We start from the raw sequence: 24,094 nt of genomic DNA, 5'->3' as shown, positions 1-24,094 counted from the left end.
ATGAACATTTATTTTCAGGAGTTAATACATATAAACCATTATATAATAAGGCATCACATATTAATCTTCCATCTAAAGAAACACTCATAGTTTTCTCATTCACAGATAAAGAAAATTTTTGTTTAAGTAATTCAGAAACTGAAATTAGGTTTCTACAGAACCCAGGAATAAAATAAACTGAATCTAATATCAAATATTTATTTCCAAATCGGAGTCGAACTATTCCTAAAGCTTTAGCCGTGACGGACTCTCCGTTCCCCACTTTGAGCTGTAGTTCGTCTCCCCTCAGTTCCTCCCACGAGTCAAACACTTGTAAGGTTGTACAAACATGATTAGTTGTCCCCGAATCAATTATCCAGGACGAGAGAGAATCTCCAGCATATAATGCTTCTAATACATGTAAGTGAGTGAACAGTACATTACCTTCACACGACTCAGGGCTGATGTCATCATCATCAGGAATCACTATAAGTGATGGCCTTTCCATTACGAGAACATTCTCTAATGGTAAATCTTCTGGTGAAGGTGGACAAGGCTGTGGTGCCAAACTCGGTTGCACCTGATGGTAAGCATACTCTACCAAACCATCACGCCAAGAAAGAAGTTCGCTTTGAAACTTCGTCATTTTATAATCCGGGCCAAAACCACGAAAGTAAATGACAAAATCGGCGTATTCCTCGGCGAGTGAATTCAGAATGATTTCAACCCGAGTTGCCTCATCAATCTTTGTGCCCCGAAAGGCAGCTAGGTTCATCCAATCCGACATGTTTCTCATATAGAGAACTACGCATTCACCAGACTTCATTTTGTTATCCATAATATACTTCAAGAGATCATAATTCGAAGTCATGCTGAAATTAATAAAATACAAGTACATAAATTACTAATGAAAAGAAAAAACATTCATCATATAAATTTAGGAAATAAAAAACATAATGCATAAGCACGGGGAAAAATACTAAAGATATTAAAAGACCCAGTTTTTTATATTCCAAGGTAATTCGACTGATAGTCACAGTCCGTTTCACTCTGGTGACGTAACGGAGTGCACCTAGTGAAAATGATGTTGGAATTGATCTAGGGTTTAAGAAAAAGATTAAACGCTTCGGGAAGCGGCGGAATTTTAAAAAATTTCTTTTCAAGTAAAAACAGTTTTTACTAACCTAGACAAAGAAGCAAGTACATGTAATTAAAAACCAATATGAGCTAAGAGTTTACTAACCTTTCTTGAAGCTTGAACTTTGAAGAAGCTTTTGGAAAGTTCGCAACGCTCGTCTCCCCTCGCAGCACGTCTCTCTTCCTTTCCTCGGCACCTCGAGCAACCACGAAAGTTTCTATCACTAAATCACTCGAAATAAAGGAATCAGTGAGTGGGCACTTTTAAACGCTACGACTTAAGAACGAGTCTCGAAGTCGCAGAGCTAAACACTAGGTCGAGTGAGGACCTAGGTGCCAAGACAAGAAAAAATCGAAAATAAACTAGAGAGATAGAGAGAGGATTTTCGGCCAAGTTCTAGAGAGAGAGTCTCTCAAATCTCTTAAACTTGGATGAATGAAATATGAGGAATAGGGCTCCTATTTATAGGAGAGGTTTTACCTTCAATAAGGTAGTTTCCTCTTCTATAGAATATCACATATTCATGAGCAAAAATCCTTTATTTCCCATTCCATCTTGGGCGCCCAAGGCTGCCTCCTAGAGGCTTGGATTTGTTTCCTTTTTTGTTCCTTGGCTTGCCCTTTTCTCACTTGGCCGAAATTCCCCATGCATGTGTGGGAAATTTGTTTCCTCTTTTTCTTTTGGCAAGTATCTAAATACATTTATGCACAAAATAAACTCTCTTTCCTTGGGTATTATGGGCGTCTATGTCCTTCTAGAATGGGTTTCTAGAAGCTTTTCCATTTGTTCATGACAACATGAAAAAGGCCCAATAAGAATTTTCAATAAAATTCTTATGAAATGAAATTAATTCACAAGGCCCAATGATCAAGTCATGGCCGAGTGAAATTAAGTCATCAAATGAACTTGTCAAAAAATTTATTGACATTCATTTCATCATTTGTCTCAAAAGACAAAAATACCCTTTTGACTATTTTCGTTCTTGTTTTGACTTAGCTTCCAGTTTAACTATTCCTATCGATGTGATTCGTGACAGTGACCTCATGGACCCAAATGAACAAAGCTTTAGCTAAACACTTGGACTCAAAAGTTCACAAACCTTTTCCAAGTTTAGCTTAATGCCAACTGACTCCACTAAAGAGCTGACACTGAAAATCTCTCGGTTCAAATGAATTTATTTTCTACTCAAGAATTCGACCTAATTATGATGAGCGGATCCACTGAATATTATCTATGTTTACCCTTCATGAATGTCATCAGCTAGTCGGGATTTACTAAATTACCATTTTACCCTTCTAGCTGTTATTTCCTCAACTCCTTTGTCGCTTGTGAATAAATTAGAAACAATGTATTGACGAGGAGCTAACAAGTCACATTGTTTCATCCAAAAGAGTCAGGACTCAATTTGGACACTGGCCAGTTCATTTATTCACACTCCAAGGAACAAAGCATGAGGTGACATATATTGCATTTCAGCAATCTTGTACATGAATTCCATATCTATGAGAACTTCACAAAGTTACTCATGACAGACTCACAACTTAGTACTTCACCAATATGCCTTGTTCGGAATCACATAGTGAGTCCGAACTTTGACTTTCTCAAATGAGAATACTAAGGTGTGAAATGGCATGTCTCATTTCAGGATTAAGGTAAGCATGATGCAATTCATACATAGTGACTTCGAGACATAAGAGGTTAAATGGTTTGTTCTTATATTGTCTCTAGAAGTGCACTGGTCAATTCAGTACCTTCGGAAGATACCTAGAAGAACTATAGAGTCCCCAACTCTCAATGCCTCATAACCAGACATCATAGATTCTTCTAACAATCATACTGAGGTCAATAGTCCTTTGACCCTAAGATTAGGAATATATCGTTTTAAGCAAACTACGAAGAGTTTGTTCATGCAAATCTACATTTGTCTCTTCGTAAGTTGTTAAGTTTGTTTATGGACTAAAAGACTAAGGTTTTATCATAAAGCTTCAAACAAAGAAAGAATGAATGAACGTTTCAACTTTATTATTAAATGAATAGGCAATTACAAAGCAAGAGTCTTCGTAAGACTATATGACATCAAATGTACATAAATAGACACTACTACTCTTCTTGTGGGCACCATTGACAACAAATGAGAACCATCTTAGATTAGTGAACAATCACAGTACATGTACCTTCATAACTATGCTCACTAACTACCATTTTAATAGGAATCGTTGGCCACATGAGCAACCACCGGTTGGTTCATGCATGAGTTGACCCAACATTTCAATGAAAGAAATCTAGCCCATACGCACTAGCGTAACTAGTACACGCAGGGATCAACCCTCCCACCTATCGTCAGAGACACAACCTTGGTATTGGAATCAGAAAAGCCCTTCCGAATGGAACTGACCACCATGTTTAGAAAACCGCCGGTCACGAGGGGATCTTTCATCCTCACGGTGTTGTGTCAATGTTGGAGGCCTAAGACTCAATATACTTTTAGTATTTTAATTTCCTAGCATTAACTTTAATCTAGGTGATACACTCGTGTTTACTAAATCATATTAAAAGCTCGAGTGATTCTAAGCTACCCTTAAAAACAATAAGTTTCGATATAGCTTAGTCATTAAGAAATTGTGACATTCTAGTCTTGATTATCCTAATAGTATTCCTTCACGGAAAAGCTCCCAGTAGAGAAGGTGAGACACTAGGTCTTCTTAAATACCTCTCAGCTTAGCCTCTTATCGGCTTGGTGACAAAGCTCTCCGATCCGTTCAACTCATTCATTATTTAACTATCCTAATCCAATTAGACAATTTAAATTAATGAAAGCCCATGACAACCATAAACATACGATACACGATCTAAGTTATAGCATACAAGCATGGCAAAGCAATTAAATAAACAACCATAGCAAGCATGGTTTGATTTGTGTTGATCGTATCCTAAATGACTCTTTAAAAAATAAATCAAGATGAGCCCAATCATATTGACCCATGGATTCAATTAGGCCCATTCTTATCTTTTCCTGCGCTAACCTACGTGTCTTCTGAAAACGGGCCGAAGAACGAAATAATAAGGCCCAAACTCAAAGAAGATCCCAAGACGGGCCATGAAATGGCTTTCAAACGTAATAGAGGTGATGACATAGCCCAGGAGCAAGGCAGAACCAACATGGGTTATGAGGAGGAATTCTCCTTAAAGCGCCAGGCTGTTTCTAACGGTCATTTTACACATCTCGTGGAGCAAAGATTACCTGGGTTAGAATTAAGCCCTAACATGAATTTTAATCAAGGAATGGAAGGGGGCAATAGCTCAGGGAAAGTCTCTTTGAGGAAAATTCTCAAGGCTAAAAGGACAGGGAGTGGCAATAGAGGAAGAGCGACAAGAGAAGAGGGCTACAAGACAGATTCTAAGGAAGAAGACTCAATCAGATCTCATGCATCAAGCTTCAAGACTGAGGAGGCGGGTCATCCCAAGCCCCCACCTCCCCAATGTTAATTCTCTCGTGGAATTGCCGAGGTCTCAATCGAGACTCGGCGGATGGAGCCCTACGGGGGCTCGTGAGAAGGGGTAATCCGGATATTATTTTTCTTAATGGAGACTAAAATGAGTTATAGTTCTATGCAAGCCTTGAAAGCACGGTTAGGTTTTTGGGGTGGTGAAGCGGTGGCGACAAATGGGCTGTCAGGGGGTCTGTGTATTTGGTGGAAAAGGGGGATTGTTCTTGATATATGGAAACTTACTAGTAAATTTATTTGGGCGGTGGTTAGAGGTGAGTCTAGTTCGAAGGATTTGGATCTTTTCGGTGTTTACGGACCTCTGTATGAGAGGGAGAGAAGGACTTTTTGGGACTCTTTTGGGGATATTATCAATAGAATAGGGAGGCCTTGGGTGGTCGTGAGGGATTTTAATTTGGTGTTAGAAAAGGGTGACAAACAAGGGGGGACGAAAGTGTCAAGGGCTAAAGGGAGTATTCTTGGCCTTAAAAATGGGAAATACACTTGGAATAATGGGAGGAAAGTGGGTTCTCGGGTTAGAGCTAGATTGGACAGGGCCATTGCGTGCCCTTCTTGCATTCTTTAACCACGTCGGAGTTCGAGTTCTTCCGAATAGTAGGTCGGATCACAATCCTATTGTGTTAGATTGTTTTCTCCTTGACGAAAAAGGAAGGAAACCGTTTAGATACTACGAGGCTTGGGGAGATGACCCGGAGTGTAGAGAAAAAGTAGATCTATGTTGGCGCCAACCGGAGCTTGGGTTGACCATGGAGAGCTTTGGTAGAAAGAGCAGGGGAGTGGGTAAATTCCTCCAAAAGTGGCAACGAGAGAAATGGGAAAAGACCAAGAACATCATCAAATCGAAGGAGGACGAGCTTTTGAGAATCCAAAGTGATGAGCTTTCAGCCGGCAACCTGCTCCAAGAACAAGTGATTCAAGAAGAAATCTCGGGTCTATCTTCTAAGATTGAGATGGTTTGGAGACAAAACTCGAGGGAATCGTGGCTAAAAGAGGGGGACGGCAACACTCGCTTCTTCCACACGGCCACGATGGTTAGAAGAAAGAGAAATTACATAGGCCGACTGATCGATGATAGAGGGCGAACACTTGGAGCGAGGAGGACCATAGGTAGATTTCTGAACCTCAAATTGTTAGGAATTCTTGCCCATGAGAAGATACTTATGTAAATTCTCGTTGAAATTATTAATAAAATAAAGTTTGACATTTATTATCTATTTGAATTGAAAGCGTTATTTCTTATTTAATGAGATTTATTAAACATTCATTATTCCATAGTCTACGTATCTAACTGAGTCACGTGCTGGGCACCTGAGTTCGGGCGGTGTGCTAAAACATGGTCGATGACTGATATACGCCTGGAAAATTATATCTAAAGTCATATATGTGGAACACATAGGTGAAGGCAGATCACTATGTGGGAGCATTCTACACTTGTGGTAAGTGTACGACCTGGACAGGTCTTGGTGTAGATGTGTCGTTTAAGGACCGTTACGACACACTAACCGAGGCCACTATGATGGTCACAGTGAGACTTGATCTAAATCCTGAAGTGATCATGGACACTGGGTTATGTTACTGAGCTCTTTGACTCATTCGCTAAAAGGCTATTCATGCTAATCACAGCTTATGTCTTGGGAGTATTCTCAGAACATAATTCGAGTGCGAAATGATTTACAGATACGGAATCCAGCCTTCCTGAAAGAAGGTTAATGTTCTCTCACCTAAGGGTTGATTCCAGAACCGATAGATTGCGCGCACTTTCGAAGTAAGTAACGTTCGAAAGAATCTTTCGCTGGGGAAGCAACAATGCTTAGGGCTGATATGTATCAAGAGAAGTATAACGGAAAAATTGACTTCTCTTGACACGGGTTGAACCTGGAGGATCTTGATAACGAATTGACTATATCAGTGGACACTCGTCACGATGAGTAAATATAATTCTAGTATAAAGGAGAGTTCAATCTTGGCTTACAAGGTGGAGTATTTGACCAAGATTAGACGAATCGATGGAAAAAAGAGAAATGACTATTTCGTCTTTTTCATCGGATTTGTTAAGCTCCTATTACTAGGTCCATAGTCCCCGATTCGGCTCTGATAAAGGCGGATAAGAACTTTCGTATAATAATGTTTATCATCATTAATCTCACTTGCTGTAATTGTGATTGACAGCATTAATTCTGGAAAGAGGGTATTCGCAGAATTAAATAAATATTTATGGTAGAATTGTTTATTTATTGTTTGATCAAGTAAATAAACAATTATTAATTATTTGTTTATTGTTGGACCAAGTAAATAAATGATTAATTGGGTTTTAAGCAATTGAGCCTTGCACACATGGAAAAATCGAATTGGGAATTTCGGCATAAGGACTTGCGCAAATCCCTTGGCCGTGTGCCTCCAAATCCGATTTTTTCAATATTGGTATTTACCAATATTTTCTCTTTAGTTGTTTAAATAAAGGAGAGAGAGAAATATAAGATATTGTCCTATATTTTCTCCTTATTTAAAGGAAAATATTTAGGAGAATATTTAGGAGAATAATATATTCTCCTTTATTATCTCACTAAATAAATTATTCTCTATTTAAATAAAAGAATAATACCCCATAGATATTGATCTGATGGATGAGAGAAAAAGTAGGATTCACTAGATGAGATCCAATGGCCTAGATTTAATCCACTAGTGTGAACACAATAAAAGGAAATAAAATATTCTGGAAGATTCCATGAATATCTCATTTTTACTACTATAAATAGGGGTTCATGAGACGGCAAAAATAAGCAATTATTTTAAGCAAATTTTGAGAGAAATTTCGTGCAACCTAGCCTCCTCTTGGCCGCACTTCTGCCTCCCCTCCCCTCGGAAATTCGTTTCCATTCTTAGTAAAATAAGAGAGAGATCTCGAGACACCTAGTTTCGTGATCTAGTGAGATAAAGACTGTGCCCACTCATCTTTCTTATTCGTCTCGGAGATTACGTTTCGGAAGACTAAGGTGTCTTCACATCGAGTCCTTGAAGAAGGAGTTCTTTGTTGGATCGTGTGGAAGCTTGTACGTTCAAGACGAAGACGGATTGTGAAAGCTTTGAATGCTTTTGCTCACATCCATCTCCACGCTAACCCTTAGCTCATCTCCCGGTCTCCCTAACATTCGGACATATTTTCCTACCATATTTCCCATGGTTGCAGCACCGTGTTCTGACTGGTAGACCGGAGGTGACCCCTTGAGTCTCACCACAAACGGGGACATCTTGAAATTTATCTCATGTATTAGCAAGTCTGGTGGCCATGGAACCAAAAGAAGCTGAGCTCCATTTTAGGGTCCATGGTCTCCCTCTGATGACTTTGTTCCAATCTTCTTTTGATCTGAACCTAACCTCATAATAGCCCGGTTTAACCTCCTTGACTCTCCATGGCCTTTGGCACCTCCATATTATGAGAAGAGCTTCTTGCGTTTTTTTGGCACCAGGAGGCCATCTCGCCAACAGTTTTCCGGCTAACAGGAATTCTTCATCTTAGTTTTCGGTGTTGTCGTTGGAAAGGACCAGGGTCCTCGTCAATGACTCCGCCGTGCTTTCCACAAGATCTTCCACCGGTAAAAGATCTGACATACTCTGTAAAATCTCTCAAGAAAACTCTAAAAACCCCAAAGAACAAACCCCAAAGTGTTTCCCACGGCAAAGTCACTCAAGTGTTTCCCACAGACCCACGAGCAGAAAACTAAATCAGCAGAGGAAAAGATCTGATTTTCTTCATTAAAACATAAAACAGTTTGAAAACTTTTTGAGTTGTATTCTGAGAATCATCAAACAAACAGTCATTTCAATTTTTTCAAAAAACTGTTCAAGTTAGAAAAGTTAAAAACAGTTTTCAAATGAAGAAACAAACAGAGAATACTCTAAATCTTCAAAAAGGTAAAATATCATTTGTGACCACTAGAGTTTTAGTTAGATGTCACAATCATATCTTCGAACTTAAGTTCATTATTAAATTAATTCTTATATTTTGTTAATATTGCATTTTTATCACTTAATTATTGTTTTAGTTAAGGGTAAGGTAATTAAGTAGTCCAATTCACCCATCTCTTTTAGCCTAAATATCATTTAATTAAAAAATAACTCACCACAACGATGTTTTAACTATATAATCAATCGAAATCAATAAATTTGTAAAATAACTAAAATTTGTACAAAATTAGCGAAATGGTCAAAATGTGTAAGTACCACATTTCAATTTTTTTTTTAAGTGAGAAGTTGTTAGTACAAACTGTCAAAAAAAAAGTATTAATCACATAGTAAAAAATAATTAAAAAACGTAACTTTGGTTATTTTGTTAACAGAAATGAAATCTTTAATAAAGAAGACATGCAAAGAGTTACTCTAAATGCAATAATCAACTATACCAAACACAGGAAAAACAAGAAAATTCTGTGTGAATGGTTAATTGATTTACTATTTTGGTAGTTCTAATTTACTAAAAAGACTTAGAAATTTTTTATACTAAGCTATGAGAATCTGAAGCGGAATCATGAAATCCATGAAAAGTTATTCGTAAATAATCATGGAGTAAAGTTACAAAAGAAATATTTACAATGTAAATCAAAAGAATATGGATATCGGTAACTAAAAAGAAAAAAGAAAAAAAGAGAGGAATTGAAAAGCGGCGGCGATGATGATATAATAATCAGTGAAGAATCGTACTCCACTCTATTAAAAAAAAAAAAAAAAGAATCGTACTCCACCATAACAAAATAAAAATCGTGATCAATTATCCTTCTAACTCGAAATACTCATTTTTCATAATCTCATTTCGGGAAATTTAATAATATCTACAGTTATAATACCAAATTTAGTAAATTAACACGCATACCAATCAAAATATTTATTACGAGATAAAATTTCAACTTTAATTAGGTATAATTTAACAATAAAGATATAACTAGCTGAGGGTACTGTTAAACCATTTTTGGATTAATATTCACGGGACACGTGTCGGTATGCGAGCATGCAACGTGTCTCAATCTTAAGTCCTCGGGTCACGTGTTTGTCGGTCTCGAGAGAGTAGTGAAGACTTGGGGTGGACCCGAAAGTCACTCTAGAGGGTCTTGGGAGAATAGTGAAGGCTTGGAGCGAAGCCAAAAGTCACTCTAGAGGGTCTTTTTGATTTGTAATGGTGCGGTTACGTTTCTGTTGGGTCTCAGGAGAATAGTGAAGGCTTAGGACGAACCCGGAAGTCACTATCCTAGAGGTTCCTTTGGATTTGTGGTGGTTCTTCCCCGCCTTGTCTTCGTCCTAGTTGTCGCCGGGGGTCAGTCTTCTTGAGTTCCTTTTTCCTAAAAAAGTAGAGAAGGCTAGCTAGAGGGGCGCAAAGAGTGTCTTACAGTAGCGTGCTCGGACGCTTAAACATTAGTGAGGAGATGAATATATTATTGTATGATAAGTTTTTGGGAGAGGATGAGAAAGAGTGAGAGAGAATTTGAGAGAAAATGGTTGAAAAACCAATTTGGTAGCATTTGGCCCCTCTCTCACGTTGTTCTTTATTTCTTGATTTGAATGGGTATTTATAGGGGTATTGGCCATTGGAGTGGGTTTATGTGTGGGACCCACGTATTTTGGAGCTTCTTTGGTGCAAAATTCGGCCTGACGACTCAGAATCCTTTTGAGCGGGCAAATTTTGAGGCCACAGGGCGGCCTTGGAGTAAGCTCGTGGAGTGGGCTTGATTTAGGCCGCGGAGCGGCCTTGAAGTGAGCTTGCGAGGTGGGCTTGGAGTGAGCCCGCAAAACTTTAGCCCGTTTGCACTTGTTTCTTTTCTAAGGGGTTGTTTTTGGCATGTTGGGTGTTGTTTTTTCCATACAAAAAAAAGTTGTATAACATTGTGAATAACTTAAAAACACAGAATATGAAGACAATATTAACTATAAACTCAAATATTATGCATGACAATTTTGCGCTCACAAAGGTTAAAACGAATTATATAAGTATAAGATTATCATTTATTGTTAATTTAAACTTATGTCCTTGTATTCTCTCATGGAATATCTAGGGGCTTAACGAAGCTCCGGCGGTGGAGGCCCTTCGAGGTCTCGTGAGGAAGGTACGGCATGTTGTGGTTTTTTTATTTGAGACTAAAGTGCATGAAGGAAGATTACAATGGATCATAAATAGTTTGGGTTTTTCGGTGGCTTTGCAGTAGCGACGATAGGTATGGTGGGTGATATTGATGTTTTTTGGAGGAGGGGGTGGAGCCGGATATTTGGAAATTCTCTTAGAATCGGATTTGGACTATTGTAAGGGGAAGCATTCGAGATAAAGATTGGGAATTCTATGGTGTTTATGAGCCGCCAGAATATGGAGGGAAACAGAGTTTCTGGCAGAAATTTAGTGACGTATTCGGGACCTAGACCATGCAATGGGTTGTCATTGGAGATTTCAATATGATCCTTGATACGGAAGACAAAAGTGGAGGGTGTAAGGCGGCTTGGAATTTGGGTAAGCTTCTCCGAGATTTCCTTTTCTCTACCAGAGGGGTTGACATGAAACCATAGGGAGGTTTTTATTCGTTTTCCAATGGGGAAGATGAAGATAGGCATATCAAACAAAGAATTGATCGTACGGTGGTGAGCGTTGATTGGCTCAAGATGTTCATACATGCGGGGGTCAAGGCTTTACCTATTAAGGATTCGGACCACGTGCTGCTTTGTTTGGATTTTTTTCTCAATGAAGAGCGGGGACCGAAACCTTTTACGTTTTACGAGGTTTGGATGGAAGAGCCACAATGCAAAAGAGTGGTCTACGATGCGTAGCAGATGGAATTGAGGGCACAACATCTAGAGGTTTCACTCTCGACTAGCCGCGGCTAGGCGGAGGCTGAAGAATTGGCAGAGTTCGAGATGGCGCGGGGCGCTCCATCGAATGAAATATTGTGAAGTAGCTTTGATTAATGGAAAAAGTCTAGCAGCTCATAAGAAAATCTGGAAAAAGATAGAAGCTTGATTGGTGAAATCCAAGAGTTGGAACACAAAGTTGGTTTGGTATGGAAACAAAAGTCTAGGCAATTATGGCTTAAGGATGGCGACCGAAATACAAAGTATTTCCATAATTTTGTGGTAGTTCGAAGAAAAGGAAATTATGTTGGAAGTATTCATATTGATGAGGATGAGTGGCTTAATGCTAGAGACCAAGGGGGAAGCTACATCTAAAGAAAGTTTCAAGAGCTCTTCACGACAAACAACCCGAGTTTTCCGGAAGATCTTGAAGGCCTAATCCAGCCCGTGCTTGGGGATTCGGAAAATGAATTCCTTGAAACTATTCCTTCGGAAAAAGAAGTCAAGGAGACGGTTTGGGCTATGAAGGATTTGAAAGCTCCGGGCCCCAACGGCTTTTAAGGTGGAGCATTGTGGGGAAAGATTGACAGAAGTGGTTCAAGAATGGGAAGTTGTTGAAAGTGCTCAACCATGCTTACATCATTCTCATCCCTATATCTAGTGGGGCCGACTCGTTCGACTAACTCCGGCCTATTAGTTTGTGTACCTTTAGCTTTAAAACTATCAAGAAGATCATCACGACTAGATTTCGACACTTCCTTGATAGAGATGGTGTCCATTGGCCTTCGTCCCCGGGCGTTGGATTGTGGAAAACACCATCTTGGTGAAGGAAATCATGCATAAGATGAAGAAAAAGAAAGGATAAGTTGGTTTGTTGGAGACAAAAATTGATATGAGTAAGGCGTACAATCAGATAGAGTGGAGTTTCATCACTACCGTTATTTGATGCTTTGGGATGTCTTCAAAGATGGTGGGAATCATTAGCCAATGCATCTCTACAGCGTCTTACTCGGTGCTTTTGAATGGGAGACATCTTGAGAAAAGAAGACCATCTAGAGGACTAAGACAAGGAGATCCATTATCTCCTTATCTTTTTATTCTTACCTCGGAACTTCTTAGTCGGTTATTGCTTCGAGAAGAGACCGAATGGGCACTCCATGGTGAGAAGATCGGAAGAAAAGCATAGAGTTTCCCACCTCATGTTTGCGGATTATACAACAATCTTTTGTGAGGCTCGGAAAGAGAGACGGACATTGTTATGGAATGCCTCAAGAAGTACTAAGATTGGTCGGGGAAAAGACTCAACGTGGAGACGTCAGGTCTGAGTTTTTTGAAGAATTGTTCTTCAGAGACTTGCCGAGAATTGGAAGCTTATTTTGGAATGAAGCCGTGTTGCTTGTTTATGGTTTACCTTGGGAATCCTCTTTGTGAATCGGAATCGTACTAGCACCTTTCGAAGTCTCAAGAAAAAAGTATTCGATCGCCTTGACTTGTGGATGGAGAGCTCGTTATCGCAAGCGGGTCGAACGACTTTAGTCAAAACGGTGGTTCGAAGCCTTCCCTCATATGCTATGTCGTCCTTGCCTTCCCTCGAATACTTTAGTTTAGAGAACTAAAATTTGCCACAAATGTCTCACGCAAGTCTCCAAGTAGGAGATTAATGTTGAGTTATGGAGCTTGATATATCGGCAAGACTATGAAGACATTGCGATGATTTTGCGTTGATCGATTCATCCCTAATTTTTCAGGCTTGTATCTGTTAGCACTAGTTTTCTTCTATATATACGCTAAGCACAAGAAAGACTCAACACAACCATTTATTTGGGTTATTAGTGAAAACTGTGTTGTTTTTTATTCTTTGCCATTTAATTGTTTTCTAATTATAATATGGATATAGAACTCAAATTCGTAAGTTAATGTTTGTGGGTAGGTAAGGATTATGTGTTAGCAATGATTGTCGTATAATACAGCGATTTGATTGAATCCCTGAAAAGCAAATCGCTCTAGTTTTGACGTGAACAACAAAGAAAGAAGAAAGGGGAAAGGTAGAACTACTGAAAAGGAAACGGATGCGTTGAATGTCACAGGTCTTGTTTCGTCAGTCAGCAAATTAAGTACCCATGCTTTTTTTTATAAGCAAATCCCGGCGTCTTTCCAGGCCGAAATTACACTTTCGCTCAGTAAAGATTGCTAACAACATTCCTCAATTCATTCCATAATAACCCCACCACGTTAAGAAAAGCTATATACTCTATAATACACACAAATTATTAGTGTTACAAGTTACAACAAGCTCGTTCACGAAATAATATGATCAAGAGGATCATAATGACGCACGCACGTACCTATACGTATTGAAAGGAATTCAATCCAAATATTTATTTCTCTCGTTCCTTGTTTCGATTAAGGTTTTTATCTACTTCCCTCTGAGGGCGGCGATTCGGGCGGCGAGCTCGTCATAATCCCCCGGCAGAGACGCCACACGCGCCGGAGCCGACCTCTCCGGCAGAGATGTCTCCTGAGGCATCGACGCCGCTCTCCCCGGCGGCGGCTTCAAGTTCAAGTAGTTTTGGTTCCTCTGGCGGACCGATCTCGGGTTCGAATTGTTTCTCTGCTCTTCCACGGCGTTGCTCTTTTCGGGTCCACTTTTTGGCTTCAGGTACGGCGGAGGACGCGGCCTGAGTCCGCCGCGGAAAGCCGTTTTGCTGTCCGCCACGTCATCATCGTCGGAAAGTTCCGTGATGGTCGACCCGTCCTCGCTGCTGCTCTGGGGCCCGCCGCGGTGATACACCGATGGATTATTTCTTCTGGGAATTAAATGCTCTTTGTTGCTCTGGTTATATTTGATGTCCACTCTGTTATTCGCCTGATTCTGAAAAAAAGAAAAAATTGCTTGGTCATCAATAAACATGTATCCGAATAACATAGTATTATTTATTTTTACAGTTTCAACTATTGCAAAAAAATAAATTAATAACTTGTTAGATTTGGTCTTGCTTCCAGTGTTAGGTTGGGCACGTATTTGAAATTATAATAATCTAAGTTGTTAGGTAAATGAAAAAAAAAAAAAAAAAGATATGTACTTGGACGGTCGGAGGAGTGAACAACATCTGTTCCAAAGCCTTTGAATCCCATTCGATTGAGAACTCGTTTGCTATGTCTTGCAATAATTGAAGCTTCACTTCTTTGGTGTAACTCCTTGGGCTCAACCTTTCCACGAACTGTATAAATTACAAGGCACAAATTCAGTACAATTAAAATAAAAAAAAATAAAAATACATATAAACTAAGATCACGTCGTACGTACCTCTCTGTTTGTGTAGCTCTGAAGAGAATCTCCGAATCTGTCGGTGAAAGTGCTTCGGAGCTCACGAAGCTCCGGTAGATCAGCAAATCTCGCAGCGGCGTAAATCAGAGACGCGACGACTTCCTTGCATTCCTCAGGGCATTCTCTGGAGAGGAAACAGTACATATTTAATTAATGTTCACTAAAAAAAATGGTGCATAATAATTTGGAAACAGTTATATTTCATTTTCATTTACCTCTGCTTTTGCATGAGAGAGAGGTTGCTTGAGAGGTTGGCACAAAAGTTTTCGACTAATTCGTAACAGCGCGCCATGTTTTGTTCTATCAAAAGTCCCTCAGCCTGATTGAGAGAGAAATAAATTAAAATTAGAAATATATATATATATATATATATATATATATATATATGATATGATATGATATGATCGCGATTGCGTAGCTAGAAAGCCCAGATGGCTTGCTATTGGTTAAATAAAAATACGTGACAACGCATGAAAGAGAGATCGTCGCAATGAAATTTTATGTGATCGACTGTTTCAACGTTGGACAACACAAAACGAAGAAACTCTCCATGGATGTGTCTGAGAGGAAATTTCGTTTTGAAAGGACAAAGAAAATATGTGACTCTGGTGCAGATAAAAAAAATATCCAACATCTAAAACACAAAACACGGACGAAGAGAGAATTTTAATCTTGAATGGTTTTCTTGGGAAAAAAAAAAAAAAAAAAAAGTTACCCTGTTATAAGCATTCATGTCAAGGCCATTCCTCAGAAGATCAGCAACGTCGTTCTTTAAAAATTTCTGAACCGCGATCTTCTTCTTCTTTATGCTCTCGACACGTGTCTTTGTCATCTTTACATTCGCTTTGCTACGACAAAACAATAAAATTCACAATAAGGAAATATCCGTATATAGCTGAATGGAAGGAAAAAAACGTATGAACAAAGAAAATGATTTGACGTTAGAGACGAACCATTTTGTGTAAAACTTCGACTTTAATAGCCCGTCAAGCATTTTGATCTCTGATAATCGTCCTACTTAAGATTTTCCTTATTGAAATATAGATGAGCTAACAAGAAAAAAATAAATAAATAAATAAAATTTGGATTTGTTTAAATGCGAGACGGTGAAGAGAGAGAATAATTATCGGGTTGAAAATTCCGGGAATTAAGTAACGCCAAGAATCGGCATTGAGAACCGAATATTAAGAAAAAGGAAAGAAGGAAAAGGAAATGGAAAGGGCTTTTCTTGGCTAATGGACGAGAGAGAGAAAGAAGACAGATTCTTTGAATCGGCAATGGCGTCAGAGGAAATGCTACTGACAATTGACTATAAAAGAAAGGATAAAGATGCCGTAGGGACGGACAACATTAAAGAAATTTATTGGACAAATGAATTATGTTATTATAATTTATAGTAAGCTTAGTTGTGTGTATTTTAAGGAGAGACTTGAATGGTCAAACAAAAATCCATATAATTTGGCAGCTAATACGAACTCCATTGAGAGCAAAATATATAATGTTTATAGCTGGACTTTAGACACAGAAAATAAGGTACTGCCACGTTGAAATCTATTAACTTCAAGTCTCGCTAAATATATATATTTATTTAGAGCAAAAAGAAAATATATATATATATATATATTTATTTATTTTTTTCGTCGCGCGCTTTTTTATTTTGTTTCACGGACATGGCCCATCGTGAGTACTGAGTACTAAAACGGAATTGCCTTTAAAAAATTAAAAAAATATTTATTAATTCAAATTAAAATTAGAAACCAGTATAATTTTTTTCCTGAGCAAAGAAACTAAGATAGGGAGATGGACATAATAAATATAGGCAATGTTTTTTAATAATAAAACGAGACATACGTCACTTTGTGACAATGCTGTCTTTATAGTACTCTCACAAAATAATTAATCATAGATGTGTCTTTTCCATTTTTGTAGAAGAAAAAAAAATTGTCAAAATTTACTTATAGATATACTATTTTGCCAAGAAACTATTAATTCCTAGTCGTTCCTAGTATATCATAGAAATCTTGGCTATTTTGTTTCGTAGGATTATAAATTTTGGTCTATCATCTTTTCATTAATGGTTTAAACTAAGCTATATATCAATCAAAAGGGGAGAATCAAGTAATATTGTTTTCTGTTAGACTAGGATTAGCTGGCTGTAACGCAAAGCTGTGTATGCAATAATTAAAAAGTCAAATGTTGCACCCAGCATCAACATGTGCTAAATAGTTTATTTTTCATTTAGAGACCAGCGCTAATTAACTAATGTATACCACGTTTAGATATGATAATTTTAACCGTGATCTGATTGGCATGGCATTTGAGCTTCGTCAACTCTATCTATTCATGCGTTGCGCTGTTCAAATTGTAATTATTTATTTATATTTTATTTTGCCTCGAGTAACTTGTCGAAATAGTCCACTGAACCTACGTTTCGTTTCGTTGTATAATAAGGTCTCACTATAAGTCACTTAAGTATTAATAAATAAATAGATAATAATTATACGTTTGTTTCGTTGTATAATAAGGTCTCACTGTAAGTCACTTAAGTATTAATAAATAAATAGATAATAATAATAAGAGTCCAGTATATTTACATTTACGTTTTGTCATATAACTAATTTTAGTAATTTTTTTATAAATAGCCATGACATATTATTTACACGCGTAAATTAACTAAAACACCCTATCAAAATTCCCGATCAATGTCATTATACATTATTAATTAAAATGGCTATTAATTCGAACAGTTATAAACGACTATTTATAGTTATTGATTTTTTTTTCTTGCATGTTGATGATTATTTATACAAAAAATTAGAAAAATAGCTAACTTAAAGTTTGATATTGCTAAATAGCCAAAGTTTGGTAAATATTAGGTAAATAACCATAAATGATGACATGGTTTAATATGGCAGTGACTATTTACTTAATATTTACATTTGTAAATATATAAAATTGGTTATTTACCTAATATTTACCAAACCTTGGCAATTTCCAACGTTTAAGTTGGTTATTTTGCTAAATTACCCTTATTTATAACTATCAATGATTATTTTATAAACATTTTTGCACTCAACCTTTAAAACATAGGTTTTTTTTTTCTATATTATCAAACTCAACTTGCTAACATATACGTTGTTCAAGAATGCAAGAATTAACAGTTAATAAATTATTTTTTATTATTAATAGATAAAAAAAAGTACACCACTTTTTATACATGTTGTAACTGGTATTTACAGCTATCTACAATTATTTACACTTATTAACTTGAATCAAGTTCAGAAGACATATTATGGCTCTCACCCTCCGTCGCGGATAACTTGGTTCCACGATGATGGTTGTCTGCGTCGTGATTCGCTTCAACCCGTATTGAAATACATCAATCGATCGAACCCAAAAAGCAAAGATGAAAGAAAAATTGAGAGCACTAATAAAAAAAATAAAAACCTGACAAAAATCATTTGCAGGGTCTTTTTTCTGCCACCATCGCGAAGCTGGTCCCTCGGCGGGATGCCAGGCTGGAGTTTCACTGGAAGATCGTTAACCTGGAGACCCGCTTGAACGTGGACGCTGAATCCAGACTCGAGGTCAGCCCCGATCTTCGTCGTCCGCTCGGAGGAGGCGTGCCTCTCCTCGATCTGCCTATGCCGGGAAGACCACAACCGCGTCCTTGACATGCACCCGCTGCTCCTGACGGCTGACGCAGATCTCGACTTCCTCATCAACGAGACTGGGATCTCGTTCCTGGAGATCTGTCGGTCCCTCATCGGGTGCCCTCACCTCCTCCTCCTCCTTTGTGTGAGGCAGAAATGTACGCACAAGAAAAATGTGGATCTGAGAGAGAGAGAGAGAGAGAGAGAGAGTATACACTGATTAATAGGCATTAATTTTAATTGTTATTCAAAATTCAAATAAAAATTGCATATACATTTATGAAAACGCCAAAAACAAAAATGATGATATTGGAAAGCTCTAATTATCCACAAAATGGCACCGTCACCAAATTGATTATTTATCTAAAATTTACAACAACAAAAAATTGGCTAAGTATCTAATTGTTTAGTTTTGGTGGCTTAGTTAGCTATTTATTTGTGATAATAATGTCATTTAATCAATCGATTGTGATAATCATTAATCTGCAGATATTTTCGGTGTTTTGGTAATTTTATGTGAATCAATGCTATTTTGGAATTTAGGAAAAAAGAAAATTCGATTTTGTGGAAAAAGCAGAATAAAAAGGAGCATATAATAATATTGCCAAAAGAAAAGGTTCGATTACTTGGGCGGGATTTGCGTAAGTTTGAGGCAGGAAAAAAGTAGCTACCGCCAGAGGATCCACGTGTCGCAGCTGCTTTGCGTGACGTGACACAAATGTGCGATTGATTTGCGAATAAACAGCTGGGATTTATTAGAGATCACAAGAAGGGTGCAATTGTATCATTTTGTATACCACTTTTGGTAGGTTTTAAGAGTCAATTAAAATCATATGCAGTCTCATTACTCATCATGTGTCTTCCTTAGCTGCTAAGGAGACATGCGTTAGATGTTTCCATTTTGTTAGTTATATACCAACTTTTTGAGTGAATTGATTGACGAAAGGAATTCCAATTACTCTTATTATGAACAAAGTAACTCGTTTTGAAAAATATATTCCTTGGCTGCTAATGATTATATATAAAGAAAGAAAAAAATAAACGTAAAATATAGTTTTTGATTAATAGAAACGTTCAAGAATAACACATGAGGTTCTTTGGGAAGAGTCTCTACATATTACAAATGTAAGTTTTTCATAAAGACGAGAATATAATGATTTTAAGAAATCTCGACTTCGTCCCGTATAAATTGAAGGAGTATTTACAAGGATCTTTTTGAACTCTTATACGAGTAACACATTGTCCCTTGTACTCGAAAAACGTACATAACAGACTCTGAAATCTTGCATTGTATCAAAATAAATCTTTTTGTCAAAAAATTTCAAACGGTGTTATGCAATTAAGGGTAAAAATGTATTTTTCTTTTCTTTATATTCTTTTTTTTTGTTTAAAATGTATATCAAACCACACCGCCTCCAATTCCATGACCGGAAACCTTACCCATCTCCAAATCCCAACTCTTCCCAGCCGTACCACCTGGTCGAAGTAATCGCCCGAATCCGAGACCACCCTGATCGAAAGGAAATCATGCCATATCCCCTCGCTTGGAGCTTCTTCTTCTTCTCGAACCAAATTGTTCGCTTTGACCGAAGCGAACGACGAGGAGTTAAATTCCGCTGTCGATGCGAACACAATTCGAAAGTGAAGCCATCACAGATCTTCGCCTTAAAACCCGCCAAATCTCTTTCCCTACATTCGATCCCTACTCTCCTCTCAAGTCTTTTGTGTTGAAACTTTTCTTTGTTCATGCAATGAACTGTAATCCCAGTTCCGAATTCGTCATCTTTCTCCACCTCTACGCCAAGTGGGTATCAATTGAAACCCAAAATATGAATATTTTTTCTTCGCCGAACTATTTTCGGTGAAGCCCATCATCAGAGGTCACGAGGACTAATGGTCAAAGTCGCTGAACCGATCCATGAACACATTTGAGGGATGAGTGGTCTGAGGAGAGGAAGAATTATCGGTGTCGGAGTCGTCAGGCATGACGACCGCGAAACAGCTTGATTAAGGGTTTTTCGGATTGGTGATTGCTACCGGAGAGGACGAGTCGTCAGAGTTGCTGAAGAGAGCCCGACTGTGGTTGTTTTGGAGGCGTAGCTCCGGCGGCCCAAGAGAGAGCGTTGAGTTTGAGATGATATTATACATGTTTTTTGTTTGTTTTTTAGAGAGAGAGAGAGAGAGAGAGAGAGAGAGAGAGAGAGAGAGAGAGAGAGAGGTGTGAATAAAAAATTAAAAATAACTTAAATTAAATTTACAATTTAATCTTTAAATACATGGATATTTCGATAATTTTTGTTCGTCGATTAAGTGGAAGGTTCCGAATCTAGTCACTTATTGTTTAATGCATAGCAACATCCTTCACAGGATCAAGCTCATCATTAATGTTGACATATTGCTATCATGAAATAATTTGAGTGAAAGGTTAATTGAAAATTACCTTACCACATGATTTGATAAATCGATAAATAAAACTTATGGAAAAGTGACACTTTTCTTATGAACAGAGTTAATGAAATAGTGAGAGCATCCTTGCAAGGATCCTCGTCACCTCAATATCATCAACAATATCTTTCACTCAATGTAAGATATGATCATGAAGATCATAATAACTTAAAAGATGTCATAAACCCAATCTAGTAGATCTGCCAGTTAAGTCTTCAACTTAATGGATTAGAATGGATCTATAAATGGTTAATGAATGCGTTCAAGCTTAAATAAGCTTAATGGTGCAAATGGGGTTTAAGCCCTTGATTAGAGACATTGGCGACGATGATGCTATTCTGATATCATGAACCAATTAATTGGGTCTTCTAATTGGAAGTTAAACTGTCCTTGTGGATACAGTATTGAAAAACTTATGACATGGATCTAAGTAGTGTAATTGTTAAAACCTTCACAAAGGTTGATCCACGAATAAAATAAAATAAGTACGATTGTACTTAAGAGTTTATTGAATGAAATCGATATTACAAGAATGATCGATATGTGTAACTCCTTAAACACGTGTCAACGACTGACACAAGGAAATTGAATGAGCTGACCGTTTCTATAAACTAAGTTTTTAGAAACAACTAGCTCTTTCCATATTATCTTAAATATACTTATTGACATAAGGTATATAGCTCGACTGACGAGGCTGAAGACATTGTCATTATAAGGGCTAACCATTAGTCCATTGACAATGCTCAATTTCCGAGAAATCTAACAAATGTTTAAAGCACAATGATTTCTGAAAATAGTGAGATACTTAGTTATTATGGATATAGTATAACCTTAAGTCCTATGTATATTGAATATGAACACGACAATTAAGGATCTGTTATGTAATAACCAAGTAATGGAAATAGGTCAATAACAGTTCTTAAAAAATATGTTCAATGATATCACACTATATTTAGTGGTGATGAGATTGAAACATGCTGTGGTACAACTAGTCTTGGTACCAAAGGGATGTACACCTGTGATATGGGACTTATTATCAGGGATGTACACCATATGCGAAATGTTAATGTGTTCTATAATAAATTGATTTACTAATGTACAACTTGACTTGACCTAATAAAGGTAAGTCAAGGATCACTTGCAAAGTAGGATGAACTAAAGCATGTTAAACGAGAAATACGTTGTTGAGACAAAATCGATAGAGTAATAGATTAAGATGAGACTCTATATGATGGGAATCTCAATCCTGGTCAGACTTCTAGCTGTCTGTACGACATGGCTAAGAATAAAATGATTAAAAGGAATTGCCTTATCTTCTCTGGTCAAAGTGAGAGATTGTTAGGAATTCTTGTCCGCGAGAGATAACGAAAACATTATGATTACTATATAGAATAATAGTTTACTTTAATAGCATAATATGATTAGTGGTTGAGCTCTTAAAATCATAATCAATATCAACTATCATCCGTAGCCTCTGTATTAAGCTGAGTCACGTGCTGGGCACCTGAGTTCGGGCGGTGAGCTAAAACATTGTCGATGACTGATACATGCCTGAATAGTTGTATCTAAAGTCATATATGCGGAACACTAGTGAAGTTTGATCACGACGTGCGAGTATTCTGCACTTGTGGTAAGTGCACGACCCTGACATACTTTGGTTGTAGATGTGTCGTTTAAGTACCGTTACGACACACTAACCGGGGTCGCTATGATGGTCACAGTGAGACTTGATCTAAATCCTGAAGTGATCATAGACACTGGATCATGTTACCGCGCTCTTTGACTCATTCACTAGAAGGCTACTATCATGCTAATCACAGCTTATGTCTTGTGAGTTTCGGAGCATGATTCGAGTAGGAAGTGGTTGACAGATACTGAATCCAGCCTTCCTGAAAGAAGGTCATGTTAGGAATATTGCCCACTAGAATGATTACTAAATAAGATAAGAAGTTACTTTATTAGCATCATATGATTAGTGGGTTGAGGTCTGACAACATTGAGAATCAATAACAACTATCATCCATAGTCTCCGTATCAATTTGAATCGCATGCTGGACATCCGAGATCGGGCGGTGAACTAAAACTTGATCGATGACCGATATGGGCCTGGAAAGCCTTATCTAAAGTCATATATGTTGAACATGAGTGAGATTTTATCACTCAGTGAGAGTATTATACTCTTGCATAAGGTGTACGACCTGGACATGCTTTGGTTTGGATAGATGCGTCGTTTAATGACCGTTACGATGCACTAGCCGAGGCCGTTTACGATGGTCACGGTGACGCTTGATCTAATATCCTGAAATAATCATGGACTTCTATGTCATGTTACCGGCTTCTTTGACTCACCATGTTAAAGGCTAGTTAGACGCTGATCAAATAGGTGTCTTGGAAAGTCGGGACATGATTGTAGAAGAAAGTGTTTTACAGATACGGAATCCAGCCTTCCTGAAAAAAGGTTAATGTTCTCTCACCTATGGGTTGATTCCAGAACCGATTGATTGTGCACACTTCCGAAGTTGGCTTACGTTCGGCTGAATCTTTCGCTGGGGAAGCAACGATGCTTAGGGCTTATATGTAACGAAAAAGGTATAACGAAACAAATTGACTTATCTCGATACGGGTAGAACCTGGAGGGTCATGATCACGTACTGACTAAATCAGTGGACACTCGTTACGATGAGTAAATATAATTCTAGTATCAAAGTTGGGTTCAGTCTTGGATTACACGGTGGAGTATTGTAAGGGACTAGACAATTCGATTAGAAAAGAAAAAAAGAATATTTTGTCTTTTATCGAGATTGTTAAGCTTATACTCCTAGGTTCATCGTCCTCGATTCGGCTTCGATAAAGGCGGATAAGAACGTTAATATAATAATATGTATTATTATTATAATCTCACTTGCTGTAATAGTGATTGACATCATTAATTCCAAAAAAGGTATTTTGGGAATTAAATAAATATTCATGGTAATGCTGTTTATTTGTTGCTAGATCAAGTAAATAAACTTTATATTTATTGTTGGACAAGTAAATATGTGTTAAATGAGTTTAAATCTATTGGGCATTGAAAAAACAAAAATTTGGGCCTCCCTACACTGTAGCAGGCAATTTTTTCTACTGGTTAGTAACCTGTATTTTTTTTTTCTTCTATTTTTCTGTTCCTAAAATATAGGAGAATAAATAGGAGATATGATTGTCATATATTCTCTCCTAATATTAA

General features: G+C 37.6%; 1 protein-coding gene across 1 annotated transcript; it reads right to left on the bottom strand.

Annotated features, from left to right (window-relative positions):
* Positions 1-13,677: 13,677 nt before the first annotated feature.
* On the bottom strand, positions 13,678-16,063 carry LOC149385081 (Regulator of Vps4 activity in the MVB pathway protein). Its single transcript, XM_089624847.1, has 6 exons — positions 15,727-16,063; positions 15,489-15,621; positions 14,989-15,092; positions 14,753-14,897; positions 14,529-14,666; positions 13,678-14,317 (listed from the first exon to the last, which is right to left on the bottom strand). The coding sequence occupies exons 1-6, from the start codon at positions 15,765-15,767 to the stop codon at positions 13,862-13,864; spliced, it is 1,017 nt and encodes a 338-aa protein (XP_089480973.1). The 5' UTR covers positions 15,768-16,063; the 3' UTR covers positions 13,678-13,861.
* Positions 16,064-24,094: the final 8,031 nt, after the last annotated feature.

Source organism: Urtica dioica, chromosome 9 (assembly GCF_054948205.1).
Source record: "Urtica dioica subsp. dioica isolate 48M chromosome 9, U.dioica_male_clone48M_v1_H2, whole genome shotgun sequence".
NCBI classification, from domain to species: Eukaryota; Viridiplantae; Streptophyta; class Magnoliopsida; order Rosales; family Urticaceae; genus Urtica; species Urtica dioica.
Note: the sequence above shows the minus strand (reverse complement) of the source record. Positions and strands in the feature narration are given on the sequence as shown.

Excerpts from the sequence above, each read along its gene's own strand:
- LOC149385081 (XM_089624847.1), bottom strand. The coding sequence starts at position 15,767 with ATGCTTGACGGGCTATTAAAGTCGAAGTTTTACACAAAATG. Across the intron at positions 14,898-14,988 it reads TCTCTCATGCAAAAGCAGAG|AGAATGCCCTGAGGAATGCA; the intron begins GTAAATGAAAAT and ends TTTCCTCTCCAG. Across the intron at positions 14,667-14,752 it reads AGAGCTACACAAACAGAGAG|TTCGTGGAAAGGTTGAGCCC; the intron begins GTACGTACGACG and ends TAATTTATACAG.